Below are 20,506 nucleotides of genomic sequence, written 5' to 3' on the forward strand. Positions count from 1 at the left end.
ATAGCCTTGAGACATTTTGAAATGGCTTGCTGTGTCACTACCAATAACTGTACCAATTCTTCGTGAGTTTGACGCAAGTCTTGAATCAGCAATTTCTCCAATTCTGCATCTTCGAAAACATTTTCTCTTCCACCGCTGTGCCAGACTACGACGTTAAAATCACTGTTCTTGTAGTGTTAAAACCACTCAAGACACATTCATTCACTAATAGCGTCCTTACCATATGTACTTGAGAGGATTCGATGAGACTCAGCCACTGTTTTCTTCATATTGAAACAAAACAGCAACACCTCCCACAAATGATGAGAATTAGGCTCGTAAACTGACATTTTCAATCAAGAACAACTTTATGATGCAGACACAAATTGACTAATGTTTGAATGACGTTATGTTGACCGAGGTCCAAGCTAACTGCCTGACTTCTGTGATCTGTTTCTTTTGACCGCTACTTACCATTGTCGCCACCTATCGGCAAACAGCGGAAGCAAAGCTCTACACCTTCTTGTATGCTACAGTATGACCATGCATTGCTCTTTTGGCAGCCACATGTATTTCATTTAGCATCTCTCTATCTATACTCATATGCTTTGTTTTACATCTATTATGTGTTAGTCAATGGTTCTTTATAAATTTCTTTACAGTGCCTGTATGCCATAGAACATCCCCCTCATCATGAACTTCCCTATTAGGTAAATGTCCCAATGCTTGATCAACTATTCTTCTAAACTATAGCAGTAGTTCCTCTAGGAGCTCCTGTTCAGACCTAAATGTTTGAAGTTCCTTGTTGAGATGTGATACTTCTGTTTCTTTATCTAGTTTGCTGATACGAGGGTTCTCCACAAAGTAAGTTCCATTTCTATTTCTATTTGCGGCAGCACTAGGATCGCAGTTCTGAGCATGTGCGGCAGTTACTCTGACTCAAGGAGAAGACATGTATGCCATTTTCAGATCACTACTGCTGATGTGTGCTTTGCAGTGCTTCTTTATAATATCACCTGTAATTGAAAATGCTGCCGCATGTGAAATCAGATCTGTGATTCATTTTCTAAATGCAAAGAAAGTTAAACCAAAGTAAATTCATCAGCATGTCTGCAAGGTTTATGGACAAAATGCTATGAGTGATTCAGTGGTTAGAAGATGGATCAGACTGTTCAATGAAGGACGTGATCATGTGCATGAGGCAAAACGAAGCGGACACCTGTCTGTGGTTTCTGATGAACTGGTTCACATAATTGAAGAGAAGATTAAGCATAACTGTAAGTTTACAGTGAAGAAGGCAATGCTTTTCTTTCTCAGATAGTCACAGCGGATGAAACTTGGGTATCGTATGACACCCCTGAAACAAAACGTCAATCAGTGAAATAGAGGCACACTTCATCCCCAATGAAGGTTAAGCCTAAGCAAATCTCGACACCTCGAAAAGTGATGTGCACCACTTTTTAGGACAGAAAAGGCATTTTGCTGATTGATTTCTTACCACGAGGCCAAACAATCAATGCACATGGTTACTGTGAGACCATTGAGAAATTGTGCCGCACGGCAGCATTTTCAATTTCGGCTGACATTATAAAGAAGCACTACAAAGCACACGTCGGCAGCAGAAATCTGAAAATAACATACATGTCCTCCCCTTGGGTCAGAGTAAAAGCCACACATGCTCAGAACTGTGATCGTAGTGCTGCCGCAGATAGAAATAGAAACAGAACTTACTTTGTGGAGACCCTCGAACATACATTTTTCTTCTTGTTTTGGTTGTGATTTATACTTAGGTAATCATTATTGTTACAACTGCTTCATTGGCATTGCTACAAGAGATCAGTTCTATTGATCACAAGTGGGCTTCCAAACTGTGTGTTCTGGATAGTATTCATAGTAGACATTTAGCATTGTTTCTCAGAATGTCTTATCATGCCCATCACTTACAAAACTCTAATCGTGCCAACCTATTTTTGGGTGGCTAAAGCCTCCTCTAATGTCAAGGCCGGCTAACACCCGTGGTAATGAGCTGATGGTTTGCCTGAAGTTTTTGGCTGCAACTGGGGGCTAGTTTAGTGGTAGAAACAAGAATGCTTTCAGAAATCGTGGAAATTTATATGTTGCCAAATAGAGCTTGTTCAAGTCAGAAAGACAGATGGGCCTGTGGTTTCAACCCACCAGTTGAAATCACTGAATACACATGAGAAGTACTGTTGCTGGCATCAATTGTGTAACAGTCAGTGGATGGAGTTTGATGTGAAGAGTTAATGTTGAATGACGTGAGAAACTGTTGTTTCTGCAAAATATAGATAAGGGTACCGTGTGGCAAGGAAGGGGTCTAACCTTAGATAAGTACCTTTTCTTTCATCAGTGATTTTATTTTACAAAATTGTAAGCCACCAGTTTAAATGCAAACAAGTATAGTTGTACTGTTGAGACATTTTGGAACTGTGTGTTACAAGTGTGGAATGGGGATGGATAGAACAGTGGCTTGTTTTACATTGCAGCCTTGACTTTAACATACATTTGGAGAATATACTGCTTCTCAAGAGAACATTTTGCATCAGACACATAGCAGAACTGATTGATTTTAGCTTTGTATATCAGCATCATTATTAAGCTATGTTTCTTGGATGAGCATCATCAAAGACAAAACAAACTTTTCTGGTCCACAATTTGTTCTTGGTTAGGAAAATCTCTTATGAGTTCCTCATAGAAGTGTTAAAGTAATTGATGAATAATAATGATAGTGCAGAGTGTGATATCTTGAAGGCACTTATAATTAAAAACTTAATTAAAAGTCAAACAACATAATTGCATTTTTCTGTTTCAATCAAGTAGACACACTGACCAAGTATGTTTTCAGTGATTTTATGCAGAAGGCATGATATTCATGTTTGGCTAAGCATGCTGTAGAAGCAGAGCTGCCAGGTGAACAAGGTAAGGCTATTTTCCTATATTTTTTCAGCTGGCAGAGACAACAGCAACTGTAACTGAACACTACATACTGGAAGTTACTTTATGAGGAGAATTTTGATTAGCTGAGTGTGGAAGTACAAGTGAACATTAATAAAAGAAAAAAATGAGGAGGAGGAGGAGGAGGAGGAGGAGAAGAAGAAGAAGAAGAAGAAGAACAAAAACAAGGAGATCACCCTGCCACATGATGTCTTGTGAATACAATTAGAAAATTGTGTGAAGTAAATAACCACACATCTTGAAGAATCTGTTTTAAAGATCTTGGAATTCTTATCCCTGCTTCCCGATATATTTACTCCTAAATTACTTTTTTAAGACAGTAAAATCAGTTGCAGGTTAACTCTGAAATACGTAATTGGAATACAAGAAACAAAAAGGATTTTCACGTAGACTTTTTATACTCATGTAGAATTGGGAATTGATTTATGTATATTGGTGTAAGTCATACACAACAAGCTCTCATCTGAAATAAAGTAATAATCACAACAGGATCTAAATTGAAATTAAAATCATACCTCATTATCCTCTGTTTTTACAAATTGCGTGAATATTTAGATTCAAATTTAGAGAAGTTCTATATTCTGTGTGAAAAGTAGTAGCGTACTGTCTCTATGCAGGACTCAGTACTTACAGACAGCTAATTCTCGTTGCAAAATACCAATGTAATCAAGTAAATATTAAGTTACCAATTGGAGACCAACAGTAACCTCAAAAAAATCAGAGAATCAGTAACTTCTATTCTAGGTGTTTCTGTCATAATAGATATCTCTTTCTGGTTGTTAAGAGTTTGAGGGAAAACTCTGGGCACTACATGCATCCCCCTAACCAATAAGTGTGAGATATTGCCACTGGACTGAAACTGAGCCAGTGAAATTTACTACACATGTTGGGAAGCCTGCTGCATCCCAAGTCAAGGAGAGGCAAATGCAAAATGGTAGGAGTCTATTAACCATCGGCAGTTTAAACACACATTGAATAATGGTATCCCTTAGTGAAATGGCAGCAAGGGATGGGAAGGAAAACTAAGTACACTCAGTGTGTATCTCGTAGAATCTCATTCAGTGCGTCGAAGCAATTGATCTAGCAGTCACTTAGGAAATAGGTTGTAACAGTGGATTATTGTGCAGGTTGGCAGACTGACTCCGAGTTTATTCTAGTATTTATATCGTTCCAGCAGCCATAAGATCAGGTTGCTCACATAGTTCAGCACTGATTGTTGCCCCCTTTGTTCTATGTCAGGTGGGAGTTTTGAACAGAGATTTGAAGGTTCTGTTACAAGTTAGTCTGTCACATCATAGACCTGCACTTCGCATTGGAGGCTGCTACCTAAGTAGCTGATTGTGTGTGGGCTTGCATGCTAGGGTTTCTTATTTAGATGACTCACCATTCAGACCCAATAATAATATCTTTAGGATACTTGGAAATATCTACAGCTACTCTCTGCAAACCACCATGGGGTGTATGGCAGAGGAATTCATTTCATGTATCAGTTATTAGGATTTATTCCTGTTCCACTCATGTATGGAGTATGGGGAGAATGATTGATTGAGTGCCTCTCTGCATGCAGTAATTATTCTAATCTTATCCTCGTGATCTCTATGTGTGCAATACATAGGGTAGTATATTCCTAGAGTCACCAATTAAAGTCAGTGCTTGAAACTTTGTTAGTAGGCTTTCTAGGGTACATCTATGTTCAAGAGCCTGCCAGTTCAGTTTCTTCAGCATCGCCGTAACATTCTCCCACAGGTCAAACAAATCTGTGAACATTCATGCTGTCCTACTTTGTATACATTCAATATCTTCTTTTACCTATATTTGGTATAGGCCTCATACGCTTGGGCAATATTCCAGAACCAGTCACATGAGTGATTTCTAATAAATCTTCTTTGTAGACTGAGTGCACTTCCCCTGTGTTCTACCAATAAACCAAGTCAACCACTCGCTTTGCCTATGTTCGAGCCTATGTGATCCCTCCATTCCATATTCCTACAAAGTGTTACACTGAGGTATTTGTATGAGTTGGCCAATTACAATGGTGACTCATTGATATTATATTTACAGGATAGTATTTTTTTGTTTTGTGAAGTGCACCATTTTACTTTCCTGAACATTTAAAGCAAGTTACCAGTTTGTGCACCACTTTGAAATCTTATCAAGATCTGACTGACTATTTATGCAGCTTCAGAAAGACAGTACTTTATTATAGATAACTGCATCATCTGCTAAAAGTGTCAGGTTACTATTAATATTGTCTGAAAGGTCACTGATATACATCCTGAACAGCAAGGGTCCCAACACAGTTCCCTGGAGCACACCTGAAGTTACTTCTACATCTGATAATTACTCTCCATACAAGATAACATCCTACCTCTTCCCTACCAAACAGCCCTCAGTCCAGTCAAAAATTTCACTTGATACTCCATATGATTGTACTTTTGACAATAAGCTGAGATGTGGTATTGAGTCAAATGCTTTTCAGAAATACAGAGATAGTGTGTCTACCTGACTGCCTTGATCCAATGTTTCAGTATGTCATATGATAAAACTGAGTTGGGTTTCACATGGTGAAGTATCAGTGTAATATCCAAAGAAACACCCCCCAAAGATGACAGTATTAAAAACCTAGTGATTAGCTGCTAAAGCATTCATAAGAATGTGGTATTTGAAGTGCTCTGAGTAGCGGTGGGGCTCACATGTTACTAACAAGTAAGCACAGGAAGCTGGTTTTAACATGAAATTGATAGTGGTGATATTTCGGGGGAAAATTTAAGAGTTCATCAAAAGCATGTAGAAATAGAAGCTGCATGCGAGATTAGTTTGCAAGACTCAGTATCGATAGTGGGTATAAACCTATAATTGGATTTTTCTATCTACCACTGGACTCACCTCCAACTAAACAAGCAGAAAGATTTGTATGTTCAGCAAACTAAATAATGAGGCAGAGACGTCATAGCTCAACCAGAAACTTGAAACATTTAGCTCTGGACAACAGCATCTAGAAGAACTGTGACTCCAGTTTAAAAGAATAGTTGATAATGCAGTGGATACATATGTTGGTACCTAGTAGAACATGATGTTCCATAGCATACAGTCACTATGAAGAAACTTACAAAGAAGTGGAGGCTACAGCATTATAGGTGTAAGACAAAGCATAGAGCTATAGACACATAGATGCTGAATGGAACATGTTTGGCTGCAGGAAGCCTTCAGTGACTACCACAACAAAGCAAAACCAGAAATGCTTAGCTTCATTCTCAAATCTACATCTACATCTACATGGTTACTCTGCAATTCACACTTAAGTACATGGCAGAGGATTCATCGAACCATTTTCATACTACTTCTCTACCATTCCACTCTTGAAAGGCGCGTGGGAAAAAGGAACACTCAAATCTTTCCATTCGAGCTCTGATTTCTCTTATTTTATTATGATGATCATTTCTCCCTACGTAGGTGGGTGTCAACAAAATATTTTCGCATTCAGAAGAGAAAGTTGGTGATTGAAATTTCGTAAATAGATCTCGCCGCAAAGAAAACTGCGTTTGTTTCGGTGACTGTCACTCCAACCCGAGTATCATATCAGTGACACTCTCACCCCTATTGTGCGAAAACGCGAAACAGGCTGCCCTTCTTTGCACTTTTTCGATGTCCTCCATCAATCCTACCACACAGAAGCATACCAACAATCATTCTTTCCACGAACAATACGAAACTGGAATAGAAGGGAGAACCGATAGAGGTACTCAGGGTACCCTCCGCATCACACCATCAGGTGGCTTGGTGGAGTATGGATGTAGATGTAGATGTACCTGGTAAGGATCCCAAACCATGCAGCAATATTCCAGCAGATGATGAACAAGTGTAATGTACGCTGTCTCTTTAATGGATTTGCCGCATCTTCTATGTGTTCTGCCAACAAAGCGCAGTCTTTGTTTCACCTTCCCCACAATATTGTCTATGTGGTTTTTCCAATTTAAGTTGCTCATAATTGTAATTCCTAGGTATTTAGTCGAATTGACAGCCCATAGAATTGTGCAATTTTATTGTATACCCAAAATTTATCGGATTTCTTTTAGTACCCATGTGGATGATCCCGCACTTTTTTTTTTTTTTTGTTTAGTGCCAATTGCCACTTTTTGCACCATACAGAAATTCTCTCTAGATCATTTTGCAATTGGAACTCATTATCTGATGATTTTACTAGACAGCAAATTACAGCATCATCTGCAAAGAATCTAAGGAGGCTGCTCAGATTATCACCTAGATTATTTATGTAAATCAGGAACAGCAGAGGGCCTATGACACTACCTTGCAGAGCACCAGATATCACTTCTGTTCTACTCGATGATTTACTATCTATTACTACAAAATTGTGATCTCTCTGAGAGGAAATCATGAATCCCGTCACACAACTGAGGCTATACTCCATATGCACGTAATTTGATTAATAGTCGCTTGTAAAGAACGGTATAAAAAGCCTTCTGGAAATCTAGGAATGTGGAATCGATCTAAGATTCCATGTCAACAGCACTCATTATTTCGCGGGAATAAGGAGCTAGCTGTGTTGCACAAGAAATATATTTTCTGAATCTGTGTTGGTTATGTATCAATAAGTCATTTTCTTCAAGGTGCTTCATAATGTTCGAGTACAATATATGCTCCAAAATCCTACTGCAAATTGAGGTCACTGATATGGGTCTTTAATTCAATGGGTTACTCCTATTTCCTTTCTTGAATATTGTTGTTACCTGTGCTACTTTACAGTCTTTAGGAACAGACCTTTTGTCAAGTGAGCAGTTACATGTGATTGCTAAGAAAGGCACTATTGTGCCCGCATACTCTGAAAGGAACCTGATTGGTATACCATCTGGACCGGAAGACTTGTCATTCTTAAGTGATTTGAGTTGTTTCGCAACACCTAAGATATCTACTTTTAACAGCTGTTCTGGTTTCGAATTCTGGAATGTTTACTTCATCTTCTTTCATGATGGAATTACAGAAAACTTTATTTAGTAACTCTGCTTTAGTGGCACAATCATCGGTAACATTTCCACCGCTAACGCGCAGTGATGGTATTGACTGTTTTTTGCCACTCATGTACTTTACATTAGACCAGAATCTCTTTGGCTTTTCTACCATATTTTGAGACAATATTTCATTGTGGAAACTATTAAAAGCATCTTGAATTGATGTCTGCACTCAATTTTGAGCTTCTGAGAAACTTAGCCTGTCTTGGGGATTTTGTGTTCTTCTGAATTTGGCATGCTTTTTTCGTTGCTCCTGCACAGTGTTCTGACATGTTTTGTGTACCATGGTGGATCACTCCTGTCTCTTATTAACTTATTCCCTATGAATCCATCTATTGCTGTCCATACTGTATGTTTGAATTTGAGCCAAATCTTGTCTAAATTTACATAATTAGCTTGGAAGGAATGCAGACTATCTCTTAGGAATGCATCAAGTGAATTTTTATCTGTTGTTTTAAATAGATATATTTTGCGTTAATTTTTAGTGGTTTTGAGCCTCACTACAATGACCTTGTGTTCACTAATCCCTCTATCCGTCATGATGCTATCTATTAAATCAAGATTATTGGTGGCTCAGAGGTGAAGAGTGTTTTCGCAACCATTTACAATTCATGTGGGCTCATGAACTAATTGTTCAAAGTAATTCTCAGAGAAAGCATTTAGCACAATTTTGGAAGATGTTTTCTGTCTACCACCAGCTTTGGACATGTATTTTCGCCAACAAATCGATGGTAGATTGAAGTCTCCACCAATTATAACTGTAAGAGTGGGGTACTTATTTGTAATGACATTCAAGTTTTCTTTGAACTATTCAGCTATTATATCATCTGAGTCGGGGGTAGGTAGAAGGAGCCAATTTTTATTTTGGTACGGCTGTTGAGTATAACCTCTACCCACAGTAATTCGCAGGAACTATCTATTTCCACTTCAGTACAAGATAAACAACTACCAACAGAGACAAACACACCACCGCCTACTTTATTTAATCTATCCTTTCTGAACATGATTTGCACCTCTGTAAAAATTTGAGCAGAATTTATCTCCGGCTTTAGCCAGCATTCTGTTCCTATAACGTTTTCAGCTTCAGTGCTTCCTATCAGTGCTTGGAGCTCTGGTTTTTTCCAGCACAGCTACGACAATTTACGACTACAATACTGACTGTTGTGTGGTCGATTCTTGTCATTTCTTTGCCCTGTACCCTTTGAGACTGGAGCCCTTTTTGATCTTTCCCGAGACTGTCTAACCTAAAAAACCACCCAATCCATGCCACACAGCCCCTGCTACCCATGTAGCCGTCTCCTGTATTTAGTGGACACCTGACCTATTTAGCAGAACCTGAAACCCCACCACCCTATGGTGCAAGTCAAGGAATCTGCAACCTACGCGGTCGCAGAACTGTCTGAGCCTCTGATTCAGACCCTCAACTGGGCTCTGTACGAAAGGTCCACAATCAGTCCTATCAATGATGCTGCAGATGGTGAGCTCTGCCTTCATTTCGCTAGCAAGACTGGCAGTCTTCACCAAATCAGATAGCCGCCGGAAGCCAGAGAAAATCTCTTCCGCTCCGTAGCGACAACATGAGCCACCAACTGTAGTTGGCTGCACCCTGTACCCTTCATGGCATCTAGAATGTTACTTCAAAAATTCTAGGACCACCTGCGAAGAGCAGTGAAATAGATATTGGTGTTGGTGGCAATGACAAACAACTGAAATCACCAAAATAGGGTAGTCTATGCAGTTGTGATGACCTCTGTGTCTGGATGGTGCAGTGGTCTGCACATCTGCATAGTAAGGAAGAGACGTGGTTTTGAATCTGAGTCTGGCACAAATTTTCAACTTTTGTCTATGATTTAAATTAGTGCCCACATGCCAACAATGGCTGTAATTCCTTTGTGTCTTAATATATCATGGCTGCTGGATCAAAATGGTATATGTTGTTTTGTATATGTTCAAAAGAATAGATACAACATATACACTGAAGCACTAAAGACTCTGGTGTAGGCATGCATATTCAAATACAGAGATATGTAAACAGGCTGCGGTGGCAATGCCTATATAAGACAAGAAGTGGCTGGAACAGTTGTTTGATCAGTTACTGTTGCTATAGTGGCAGGTTATCAAGATTTATGTTAGTTTTAATGAAGTGTTATAGTCAGCACAAGAGTGATAGTACTCAGCATCTCTGAGGTAGTGATGAAGAGGGGATGTTCCTGTACAACCATTTCGAGAGTGTACCATGAATATCAGGAATCTGGTAACACATCAGATCTCTGACATTGATGCAGCCGGAAAAAGATCCTGCAAGAACAGGATAAATGATGACTGAAGAGAATTGGTCAGTGTGATAGAAGTGCAATCCTTCCACAAATTGCTGCAGATTTCAATGTTGGGCCATAAACAAGTGCCAGTGTGTGAACCAGTCAATGAAACATGATCGATGTGGACTTTCAGAGGTGAAGGCCCACTTGTGTACCATTGATGACTGTGTGACACAAAGCTTTATGCCCCGCATGGGCCCATCAACATTGACATGGACTGTTGATGATTGGAAACATGTTGCCTAGTTAGATGAGTCTTGTTTCAAACTGTATTGAGTGGATGGATGTGTACAGGTATGGAGACAACATCATGAATCCATGGATCCTGCATGTTAAAGCTGATTGAGGCTCAGTAATGGTGAGGGACATGTGCAGTTGGAGTGATATGGGACCCTTGATACATCTAGATATGACTCTGACAGGTAACACGTGTGTAAGAATCCTGCCATTCATGTCCATTGTCCATTCTGACAGATTTGGACAATTCCAGCAGAACAATGTGACACTCCACACAATCAGAATAGCTACATAGTACTTCAAGGAACACTCTTCTGAGTTTAAACACTTCCATTGGCCACAAACTCCCCAGACATGAACATTATTGAGTATATCTGGGATGCCTTGCAACCTGCTGTTCAGAAGCAATCTCCACTCCTTTGTACTCTTATGGATCTATGGACAGCCCTGCAGGATTCATGACATCAGTTCCTTCCAATGCTACTTCAGTCATTAGACAAGTCTGTACCTCATTGTGTTGCAGCACTTCTGTGTGCTCGCAGAGGCCATACACGTTATTAGGCAGATGTAGCAGTTTCTTTGGATGTTCAGTGTATATAATTAAGGTTATTACGGCGAATAATCTCTTCAGTGCAGATGCACACCAGGCTCAAACTCTTATGGGAAGCAGTGATATGCTGGAAATTATGACAATAATGAGCAAGGGAGGCATCGTACGGCAGTCCATGTAATTGCAACAACCACTGTGTCCGAATGGAGCAGTGTTCAGTGCATCTACCTAGTAAGCATGAGACCCGGGTTTGAATCTTGGGCCGGCACAAATTTTCAACTTTCCCCATTGATTTAAATCAATGTTCACCAGCAGCCAATGACTGTAATTCCATTGTGCCACATTCACAAAGTTTCAAGGACCAACTTTAAATGTTAAGTCTAGGAATATACAAGAATCCCCTTGGGAATCATAAAGATAAGGTAAGCTGTTTACATCACTCACAGAGGCATTTAAGCAAGGATTCATCTCGTGGTTTACATATACATGGGATGAGAAAGGCCATAATAAATGGTACAGAGAGAAGTATCCTCTGCCGTGGACTTCACAGTGGTTTGAAGTTTATGTATGTAGATCTAGAAGTAATGGGAATTATGTTTGAGATTAGTTCATACCAGTCAAATTTTGAAGTTAACAGATCCAGAAAACAAATATCAACAGATTATACATTCTCAAATTATTGTGTATGCCAAATACTGTTGTATGACTTTGAATTGCAGCCAAACATCTGTGTTCTCCTGCTTGATTCAGACCACATAGTGACTTAAAGCAATCACAAAACAGAAAAATTTTGCATAATTTTTCTTTGTACAAATGCCCTTGTTGTTAATCAGTGGACAGAAAGGCTTTGCATCACATTCAAATGGATTTTCATATATGATGTACTGTGCATGCTTTATTTTCATGCGCAACTGAAAGTAATATAGCAAAATCCTTCATTGATAACAGAAGTTGGAATGATGAATGAAAACTGTTGATTGTATATCTGAGTGGACTGTCACTTGAAATGGCTGTTTATTGATGCAGCTCAGTTGTAAAACTAGTGTCTTTCACCTCTCCGTAAATGCTGTAGCATGACAGTAGAAAATACTTTGATCATCCCCTCGATGGAACAGTCTTCCAAGTACTTACCCATACCCTCAAAAATCCTAATACAATGGTGGCACAGAATCTTACTCTTACAAATATATCAGATGACAGAGTTTAAAATCCTCTATTTAATTTGCAAACATGAGCAAAATAACAACAGGAGCTTTCAACCCCAATAAGATGATTACATTGAGGTGGCAAAAGTCATGTTATACCTTGTAATGTCATGTTGGACCTCTTATTGCCCAGTGTTGTGCAGGAACTTTTCTTGGTTTGGACTGTGCGAGTCATTGGAAGTCCCTTGCAGAAATATTGAGTCATACTGCCTCTATAAACATTCATAATTGTGAAAGTGCTGTCAGTACAGAATTTTGTGCAAGAACTAATCTCTTGATTATGTTTCATAAATGTTCCATGGGATTCATGTTGGGTGATTTGGGTGGCCAAATCTTTTGTTCAAGTTGTCCAGACTGATCTTCAGACCAATGACATGGTGCATTGTCATCCTTAAAAATTCCATCGTTTCTTGGGAACATGAAATGTGCGAATGGCTGCAGTGGTGTCCAAGTAGCTGAACATAAATATTTCCAGTCAATGATGGGTTCACTTGGACCAGAGGACCCAGTCCATTGCATGTAAATACAGCCCACACCATTATGGAGCCACCATAAGTTTGCACAGTGCCTTGTTGCCAACTTGGGTCCATGGCTTCATGGGGTCTTTGCTGCACTTAAACCCTACATCAGCTCTTACCAATGTCATCTAGGGTCCAACCGATATGGTCACGAGCCCAGGAGAGGCACTGCAGAAGCTGTTTGCAAAGGCACTGGCGTTGGTCATCTGCTACCATAGCCCATTAGTGCCAAATTTCTCAGATACATTTGTCGTACATTCCATGTTGCTTGTCTATTAGCGCTGACAACTCTATACAAATGCCACTGCTCCAGGTCATTAAACAAAGACTGTAAACCACTGCATTGTCCATGGTGAGAGGTAATGCTTGAAATCTGGTCTACTCAGCACTCTTTACACGGCGAATCTCTTAATACTGAATTCCCTAGTGGTTTCTGAAACTGAATGTTCCATGCATCTAACTCCAGTTAGCATTCTGTATTTAAAGTCTGAAATCTTTTCACACAAATCAGCTGAATACAAATGACAGCTCTGCAAATGCACTGATCTTCTACACCTTGTGTACAATATACTACTGTTGTCAGTATATGTGCATATTGCTGTCCCATGACGTTTGTTACCCCAGTCTATGACTACAGCACAAGCTACATGCCACACTACACACATGGAGACAAAAACATATTCTCTCTCTCTCTCTCTCTCTCTCTCTCTCTCTCTCTCTCTCTCTCTCACACACACACACACACACACACACACACACACACACACACAGAACAACTTTTGCAACTCATCACGCTTTATCAAGAGGATCAGCATTAACCATGTGATGAAAAACTGTGTTTCAAAGATAACCACACATGCTTTCATATGGACACATGATGGACTCTGCCACTCATCACCCTACACCAAGACGATCAGCATTAAACATGGCCATACAGAGCCAATGTGATGTGATCATATCTTGTCACCTTATGATTACCTCTGTATGATTGGTGGCAACATTTCTTAATATAGTGTTATGCATTATAAATAGTGTTCCAGGCATTACAATGCAAGTTCCATATTGACTTTAGAAGTAGTCTAAGTATAGAGGATAAAATGTAAATACTAACAATATTTCCATGTCTGAGAAAACGAGGAAAGCATAGCTGAAAGCAGCTGGTATGAATTCAATTACTCGCTGAAAGTACATGTGAGCATAGAGGTGATTTTGGTGGATACTATTGTCATAGTTTAACTAACAGCTAGCCTGTCATAACAGACATAACACTAACAACAGATTTATCACTTCCAATGGTTTATGTCTTGGTTGTAATCTCCAATTAACAAGGAGTCCAGCCGACAGTTGTATTTTTGTAATTTTTTGTATTTATGGTGCGTGAAGCGCAGAATTCAAATATCAGTTTAGTTAGTTAGTTAGTTATATTACTTGTTCCATGGATCATGAACACGATTCTTTCGTAATGATGTGGAACGTGTCAAAGTACACAAGATTCATTTATCCCAAATAATCATTGTTAGTCTTATATATGGTACAATTGTTAATGCTTATTGTATTTCTTTGGCCTATGTCTAAAAATTCATCTATGGAGTAGAAGGAGTCGTCATTCAGGAATTCCCTTAACTTACTTTTGAATGCCGAATGGTTGTCTGTCAGACTTTTGATATTGTTTGGCAATTGACCAAAAATCTTTGTGGCAGTATAATTCACCCCCTTTTGTGCCAATGTCAAATTCAATGAACGGTAGTGAAGGTCACCCTGTCTCCTAGTATTGTAGCTGTGGACTGTGCTATTAATTCTGAAGTGATCTGGGTTACTAACAACAAATTTCATTAGGCTGTATATATATTGTGAAGCTACTGGCAATATCCCTAATTCTTTAAATAATTGTCTACAAAATGATCTTGGATGAGCCCCAGACATTATTCTGATAACACGTTTTTGTGCAATAAATACCTTCTTTCTTAGTGATGAATTGCCCCAAAAGATGATTCCATAAGAAAGCAACGAATGAAAATATGCGTGGTAAGCTAACTTACTGATGTGCTTGTCTCCAAAATTTGCAATGACACTAATAGCATAGATAGCTGAGCTCAATCGTTTCAGTAAATTGTCAATGTGTGTCTTCCAGTTTAAATTCTGATCAATACAGACACCCAGAAATTTGGAACAATCTGCTTTAGCTAAAGATTTTCCCCCAGATCAGTTATAACAGACTGCATAGTTCAGTGATACAGTGCTCACCTACCATGTGATTGGCCTGGGTTCAATTCCCAACAAATGCAAATCTGTTTAAAGAAAGGTGCATGCTGTGGGGGCATTTCCATGAAGCGTAAAAACATGGAAAAAAATTGGTTGTGCTTGAGACTTAATAGCTGGATTGCTGATTAGAATGTCTTTTTGATCATTATTTTTTCTTAGTATAAGATTCATCAGATATGTGCTAATTTAAACATATCTGATTGTTAATTTTAGTAAAAAATGCACAGATTTGTATTTCTAATTACACTGCACACAAAAATAGATTTCATCGCAAATATAAATTCTTAATTACTGATCTTTTAACCCTCAAGCAGGCACGCCTGTGTGTAAAGTGCACCACTCACAAATAAAATTGTCTTGTACTATTCCGTTGTTGTTTTACAATTGTGAACCCATACCAATTCCTTCATTATTGCTTCAACTAACCCAGTGATAAGTTGTTATGTCATAAATCCAAGTGAGCAGCAGTAAGATAAAATAAACCGTGAACTAGGTCAGAAAAAATTTATAGACCATGCAAGAAAATGATCCATATTCTAAGCTAGTAGCACAATCCTAGAATGAGGCAGTTGTCTATGAGATAATTAACAATCTAATAAGGGGTTGGCGACGATCTGATGTAACTCCACTTTTTAATGCTTTGCTTGAGTTGTTAATGTGGAGTAACACTTGTAATGGCAACAGAGTGATATAATGAAAGTTTATTTTATTATTATTTAATCAAACAGTGATTTAGCTCATATAATGTAAGTTTATTTTATTGTTATTTCATTAAACAAAGGTGAAACTCTGGTTCTGCTGATAAACGTTTACTTTGGTAACATAAAGACAGCAATTATTGCCATGTGCGCAAAGTACACCACACGCCCACCCATGTTATAAAAAAATGAGGTGCCCGCTCAAGGATTAAAAAAGATTGTTAATAAAATTTGTTTATGTTAAAAAACATTATAATTGTATTTCATCTCTAAGTAGTATACTGTTCGCAGAAACGCTTGTAGAACATGCACCTTTCTTTAAAAATTTTCCTTGGCCAGAAATCAAACCCGGGCCACCAATGAAACAGGCAAGCATTCTACCTGAGAGCTATGTAGCATGTCAAAAAGACAACCTTGATTTAGGGTATTAAATACCATTGAAGGACATCAAAGATGATTTTCTTGAGAATTTTGGAGAGTTATGTCGATTTGCTCTTGTAGATTGATGTTTCAGTTCTCAGCTTCAGGAATCATAAATATAATAAAAATACAAAAATCTGATTGCTGTGTGGTTTCCTTGTAAGTTTAACATTAAGGTATTAAGAATGTGCTGAAGTTGACTATTTGTCTATTTAAGACAAATTGAAATTTTGAGGACTACTACTTTAGTTGCTAAGAAAAGAAAATAGAGCAAGGAATGCTTTTTGGAAATAGAAGGCATGTAGTTATTGATGTAAAAGTAGCTGAACTACTTGGAAAAATTATAGTGTGTGCTGTCCCAAAGGTATTCAATTTATAAATTTCAGTATCATGTCTACCGTCTGCCTTTGTTGTTCATAATTGATATATTCCTCAGTGACTTTGAACTGATTACATAGTTAGAAAATTATGTATCCTACTGATTGTTACCACAACCATAGTGTGTGTTTCATTTTGCAGGCTATATATACATCATTTCTTAGTACATATGGCTAACCTGTGTCATGATTTACAGCAGAGCCAGAGGAGTTCCACTCCTTAGTACGTGTTGGTTCAGGGATTACAATGGCTAAGCTTGAGGAACTTATACAGAAGATGAAACCACATTGGAGGAAATGTTCTCCTGGGGAATGCCCTCCAGGTATTATTTGGACGAAAGAGAAACCAGAAGTATGGATAGAGCCAAAAAATTCTTATATTTTGCAGGTAAGAACACTCCTTTGTTTCAATAGTTCTGATGTATATATTTAAATTGCTAATATTATTGTAGATGAACAGAAACATAAAAGTATGGTTTAAAATATGCATACTACTTTTGCTCACAGTTAACCCACAAAAAATTAGTGCAGTTTATTTGTATGGCCTCTTACAAATACTGGTATACTTTTGTATCATTGATACTTCAACTGTAGCACTACTTCCTTAGTTTAAAATGGCGCAAAATATCACTAGTATTTGTTAATCAGTCATCGTATATGAGGTAAAAAATGTAACTGCTACCCATTGTTGATATTCCATACACCAATAAACTTAGCATCTCAGTAATTATGCAAATTTCAGTTTCACACTCATTTGTTCTGCAAAGGTACATCTGACAGAGAACCTTGCAAAAAGTATGGTTTAGTGAAAACTGATGCACAGTCTTGGCTCATTATGCCATCATCTGAGACACAAAACATTTTTGGATTGGATACTTTTTCATCCTTTGGTTGTAAAATAGTTTGCAACATCAACATTGTATCAGCAATAGTACCATTCACTGATTTTAATTCACTACACACTGAACTTACAGCATCCATTTTCACCAGGCTTAGCATGTGCAAATAATTATGTATATGTAGCTAACATTCAGATAAAGACTTCTACCGCATCTCACTGCTTTAGAGTTAGACCAGCACCAGTAGCATTGTGAGATGACCTCAAGTTTGGCACAACACGACATCCTCACACTCATCACATCAAATCAGGGGGGCAACACCACTAGTAGTTTTAAGGAAACCAAATAGTTCTCTCTGTGTTTATCTCTTAGGTTTTCTCAATGTGGTTGATTAATTGCATATTTCCGAGCAGTCTGCTGAGTTGTTGTTTCCATTTTATGCACAACTTCTTCAGTTGCAGCAAGTTTTGCCATGCTTTGCTGATCTGTTGTAGAGGGTAAGAATTTCGAATTCTAAGTATGCTTGCATTTAGAAAAACAATCTGGGCTTTCTAAATAATGCACCCTGCAGCTGTTATAGTGACAATGGGTGATAAAGGAACTATTTGAAGACTATGAGTTGGAGAAATGCCTGGGAAATACCACTGCTGACTTGTTGCGTGGACTTTGTCCCTACTTGAATCCCAAGCCTGGTGACAAAGGTGAACTTTATGTATTGCAATCTTACTTATTGTGGATGGAATGGAAATGCAGCTTTAGGGAAAGATATGCCACTGTCCTCAAAATTTTGCTTTGCTGCTTTTGATATTTTAAGTGGTTTTATAGTAGATATGTTACTTTCATCAAAATTTGCCGTGCGTCATTTGTCACTTCATATTTTTTCCTATTGCTGACACTTCTTCAAGGATGGGATTTGTTAATTTTAGTGTCTGTGCACAAACTTCTTTAGCAGATGTGTACTTAGTTATTACATTACACACTAACAATTCAGCATAGGATTATTTTTTTTATTATATTTATTATTTGAGTCACACCCACAAACTGACACATTTGGGTGAGTCCTTTGAGATCAGCTGCCCACACAGCATATGATGTGACTTCGTGTAACAATGAAAATATGTGATACTCATTGCTACAAGATGCTTCTGCTGCTCGTAGTGCTTACATAGCAAACTAAGGATTTCTCACAAGTTAAACACCAAGTTTTAGTGAGAGGATGTAACTTTTGCAGAACACAAATTACTTAAGTGTTAGTAGATAGCAGAAAAGCCTACTGTTTATCAATGTCATTTATGCTACTTGCATGGAAGTTTGGGTGGAGAAATCTATGGTACAACTCCCAATCTTCATATTATTGGATGAAATGGTGTGAATGGTACTGGTGAATGCTGTTCTTGCATGATCTGCAGTAGCATTAGTTGTTCCTAGTCCCTGATCTGTGCTCCCTGCCTTTGTTAATGGTTCAGAATTTGCCTTTATAGTTGTTATTGTTGTGCCTGCTGTCGTATTTTAAGTTGAAGCTGTTGCTGCCACAGTTTTCTGGATCCATGATTATTGAATATTGTCTGGTGTCATAACATACACACTAAGTTTGAGTCCTCATCAACAATATTACACCTGCTAACAAAGCAATGATGGATACACAGTATTGCCTTACAGTCACAAACCAGTCTGCACAGATCACCATAATGTTGTAGAAACACACTAAGAGAAGATTGCAGATAGTCCAGGGTCACACAATTCCATAGGTATCCATGTATTATTTGTGAAGAAATAGGAAGCAGCCAGTCAGTTTCAAAATGGAAGTTTTATTTAAATCTCTTGCCCATTGTTTCAACATTTATAAAAGGTCTTCTTTAGAAGGAAATTGATGACAACCTAAACAGATTAACTGTGAAAACATGTTTAGCAGTATATATACAGAAAAAACAGTTACTCATCATGGATACAAAAATTATTCAGACCTTGTAGGTAACATGTTATTGTGGGTGTACATTGAAAAATAGCTGAAATGTGTCAGTAAAATATAAAATTTTACCTCCATGATATTAAAAACATGCACAACATGTTGGTCATCATAAGTAACACCTCACTATTGTACAGCTCATGCACTAGTGTTTGGTATGAAAGTATGATGTCAGAGACCAGTAGTACATGACTGTTTACAGGCACTTCTAATCAGGTGGTGTATTTGGTAGTGAATAGCACTGTCTGAGGACAGAGATGTAGCAGTTGTGATCTATCTGTAATTCCAAAAGCTTATTGCCAATTGTTTCCTGCATGTCAAGGTTAGGAACACCATTTCCAAAGCTTGTGTAATTGTATGAGAAGTAATGACTGTCTATCCCATGTTTTACCAAATTTGATTGGTATTCCATTTATCTTGAATCCTCTGTTGTTTTCAAATATTTCAATAGTTGACTTTTCATTAAGAGAACTAGTGCAAGTTTTGATAAGTATTGTTGTGTCATCTGCAGAGGAGGACAAAATTTGCACCTTCTGGCAATGTAAGTGGAAGACAGTTTGTGTTTTCTTTAATGGGGGTGTCATAAGGTTTCAAAGTTTGTAAAACAGGATGTGATACCTGATGGGGTCATGAGCTAGTAAAAGACAGTTTTATTCCGTTTGTCAGTTTTTTGTGGCTATGGACAGAAAAATAATCACTTATTGATCAGTAATATGTATTGATAAAAACTGTATTCATTGTGTTGTTTAAAAGGCTGTTCATGGGTAATACTATGTTACAGGTAATGCTATGTTAGTTTTGTAAGAATTTTATGTACTAAACTTCTAAGCTGTTCCATTTTCATTACATTGTTGAGAAAAATGTGAAACTAATTTCTAGTGAAATAGAAACCATAAGTCAAATACCCCACAAAAAATAATTCTTAACTGTTGTTGCTATGTTATATGCACTGTGCGTATCCACAGATAAAAGCAACAGAAATTGTTGAAAGTAGCTCATTTAAAGTAGGATATACTTTACGGTTTCCACGAGTGGAAGAAATACGCTATGACAAAAAGTGGACTGACTGTATTACTGTGTCAGAACTGGCAGACTTATGGCAAGTGAGTAGCTACAGGTATTAATTTTGATTAATAA

At 38.0% G+C, this 20,506-nt stretch overlaps 2 protein-coding genes across 8 annotated transcripts in view; both read left to right on the top strand.

Moving 5' to 3' along the window:
• The window catches only part of LOC126284945 (DNA ligase 4-like), a 616,842-nt gene that overhangs the window by 207,944 nt on the left and 388,392 nt on the right, over positions 1-20,506 (top strand). The gene's annotated exons all lie outside the window — the stretch shown is intronic.
• The window catches only part of LOC126284944 (DNA ligase 4-like), a 295,121-nt gene that overhangs the window by 207,928 nt on the left and 66,687 nt on the right, over positions 1-20,506 (top strand). For 3 of the 6 annotated variants that reach the window (XM_049984208.1, XM_049984209.1, XM_049984207.1), the window contains exons 10-11: positions 16,762-16,952; positions 20,335-20,472. In XM_049984208.1, the coding sequence (XP_049840165.1) occupies positions 16,762-16,952; positions 20,335-20,472 (329 nt within the window). The remainder of the gene's footprint in view (positions 1-16,761; positions 16,953-20,334; positions 20,473-20,506) is intronic. The other 3 variants (XM_049984212.1, XM_049984211.1, XM_049984210.1) reach the window with 2 other exon arrangements.

The sequence above is a fragment of the Schistocerca gregaria genome, chromosome 8, assembly GCF_023897955.1.
Source record: "Schistocerca gregaria isolate iqSchGreg1 chromosome 8, iqSchGreg1.2, whole genome shotgun sequence".
Taxonomy (NCBI): Eukaryota; Metazoa; Arthropoda; class Insecta; order Orthoptera; family Acrididae; genus Schistocerca; species Schistocerca gregaria.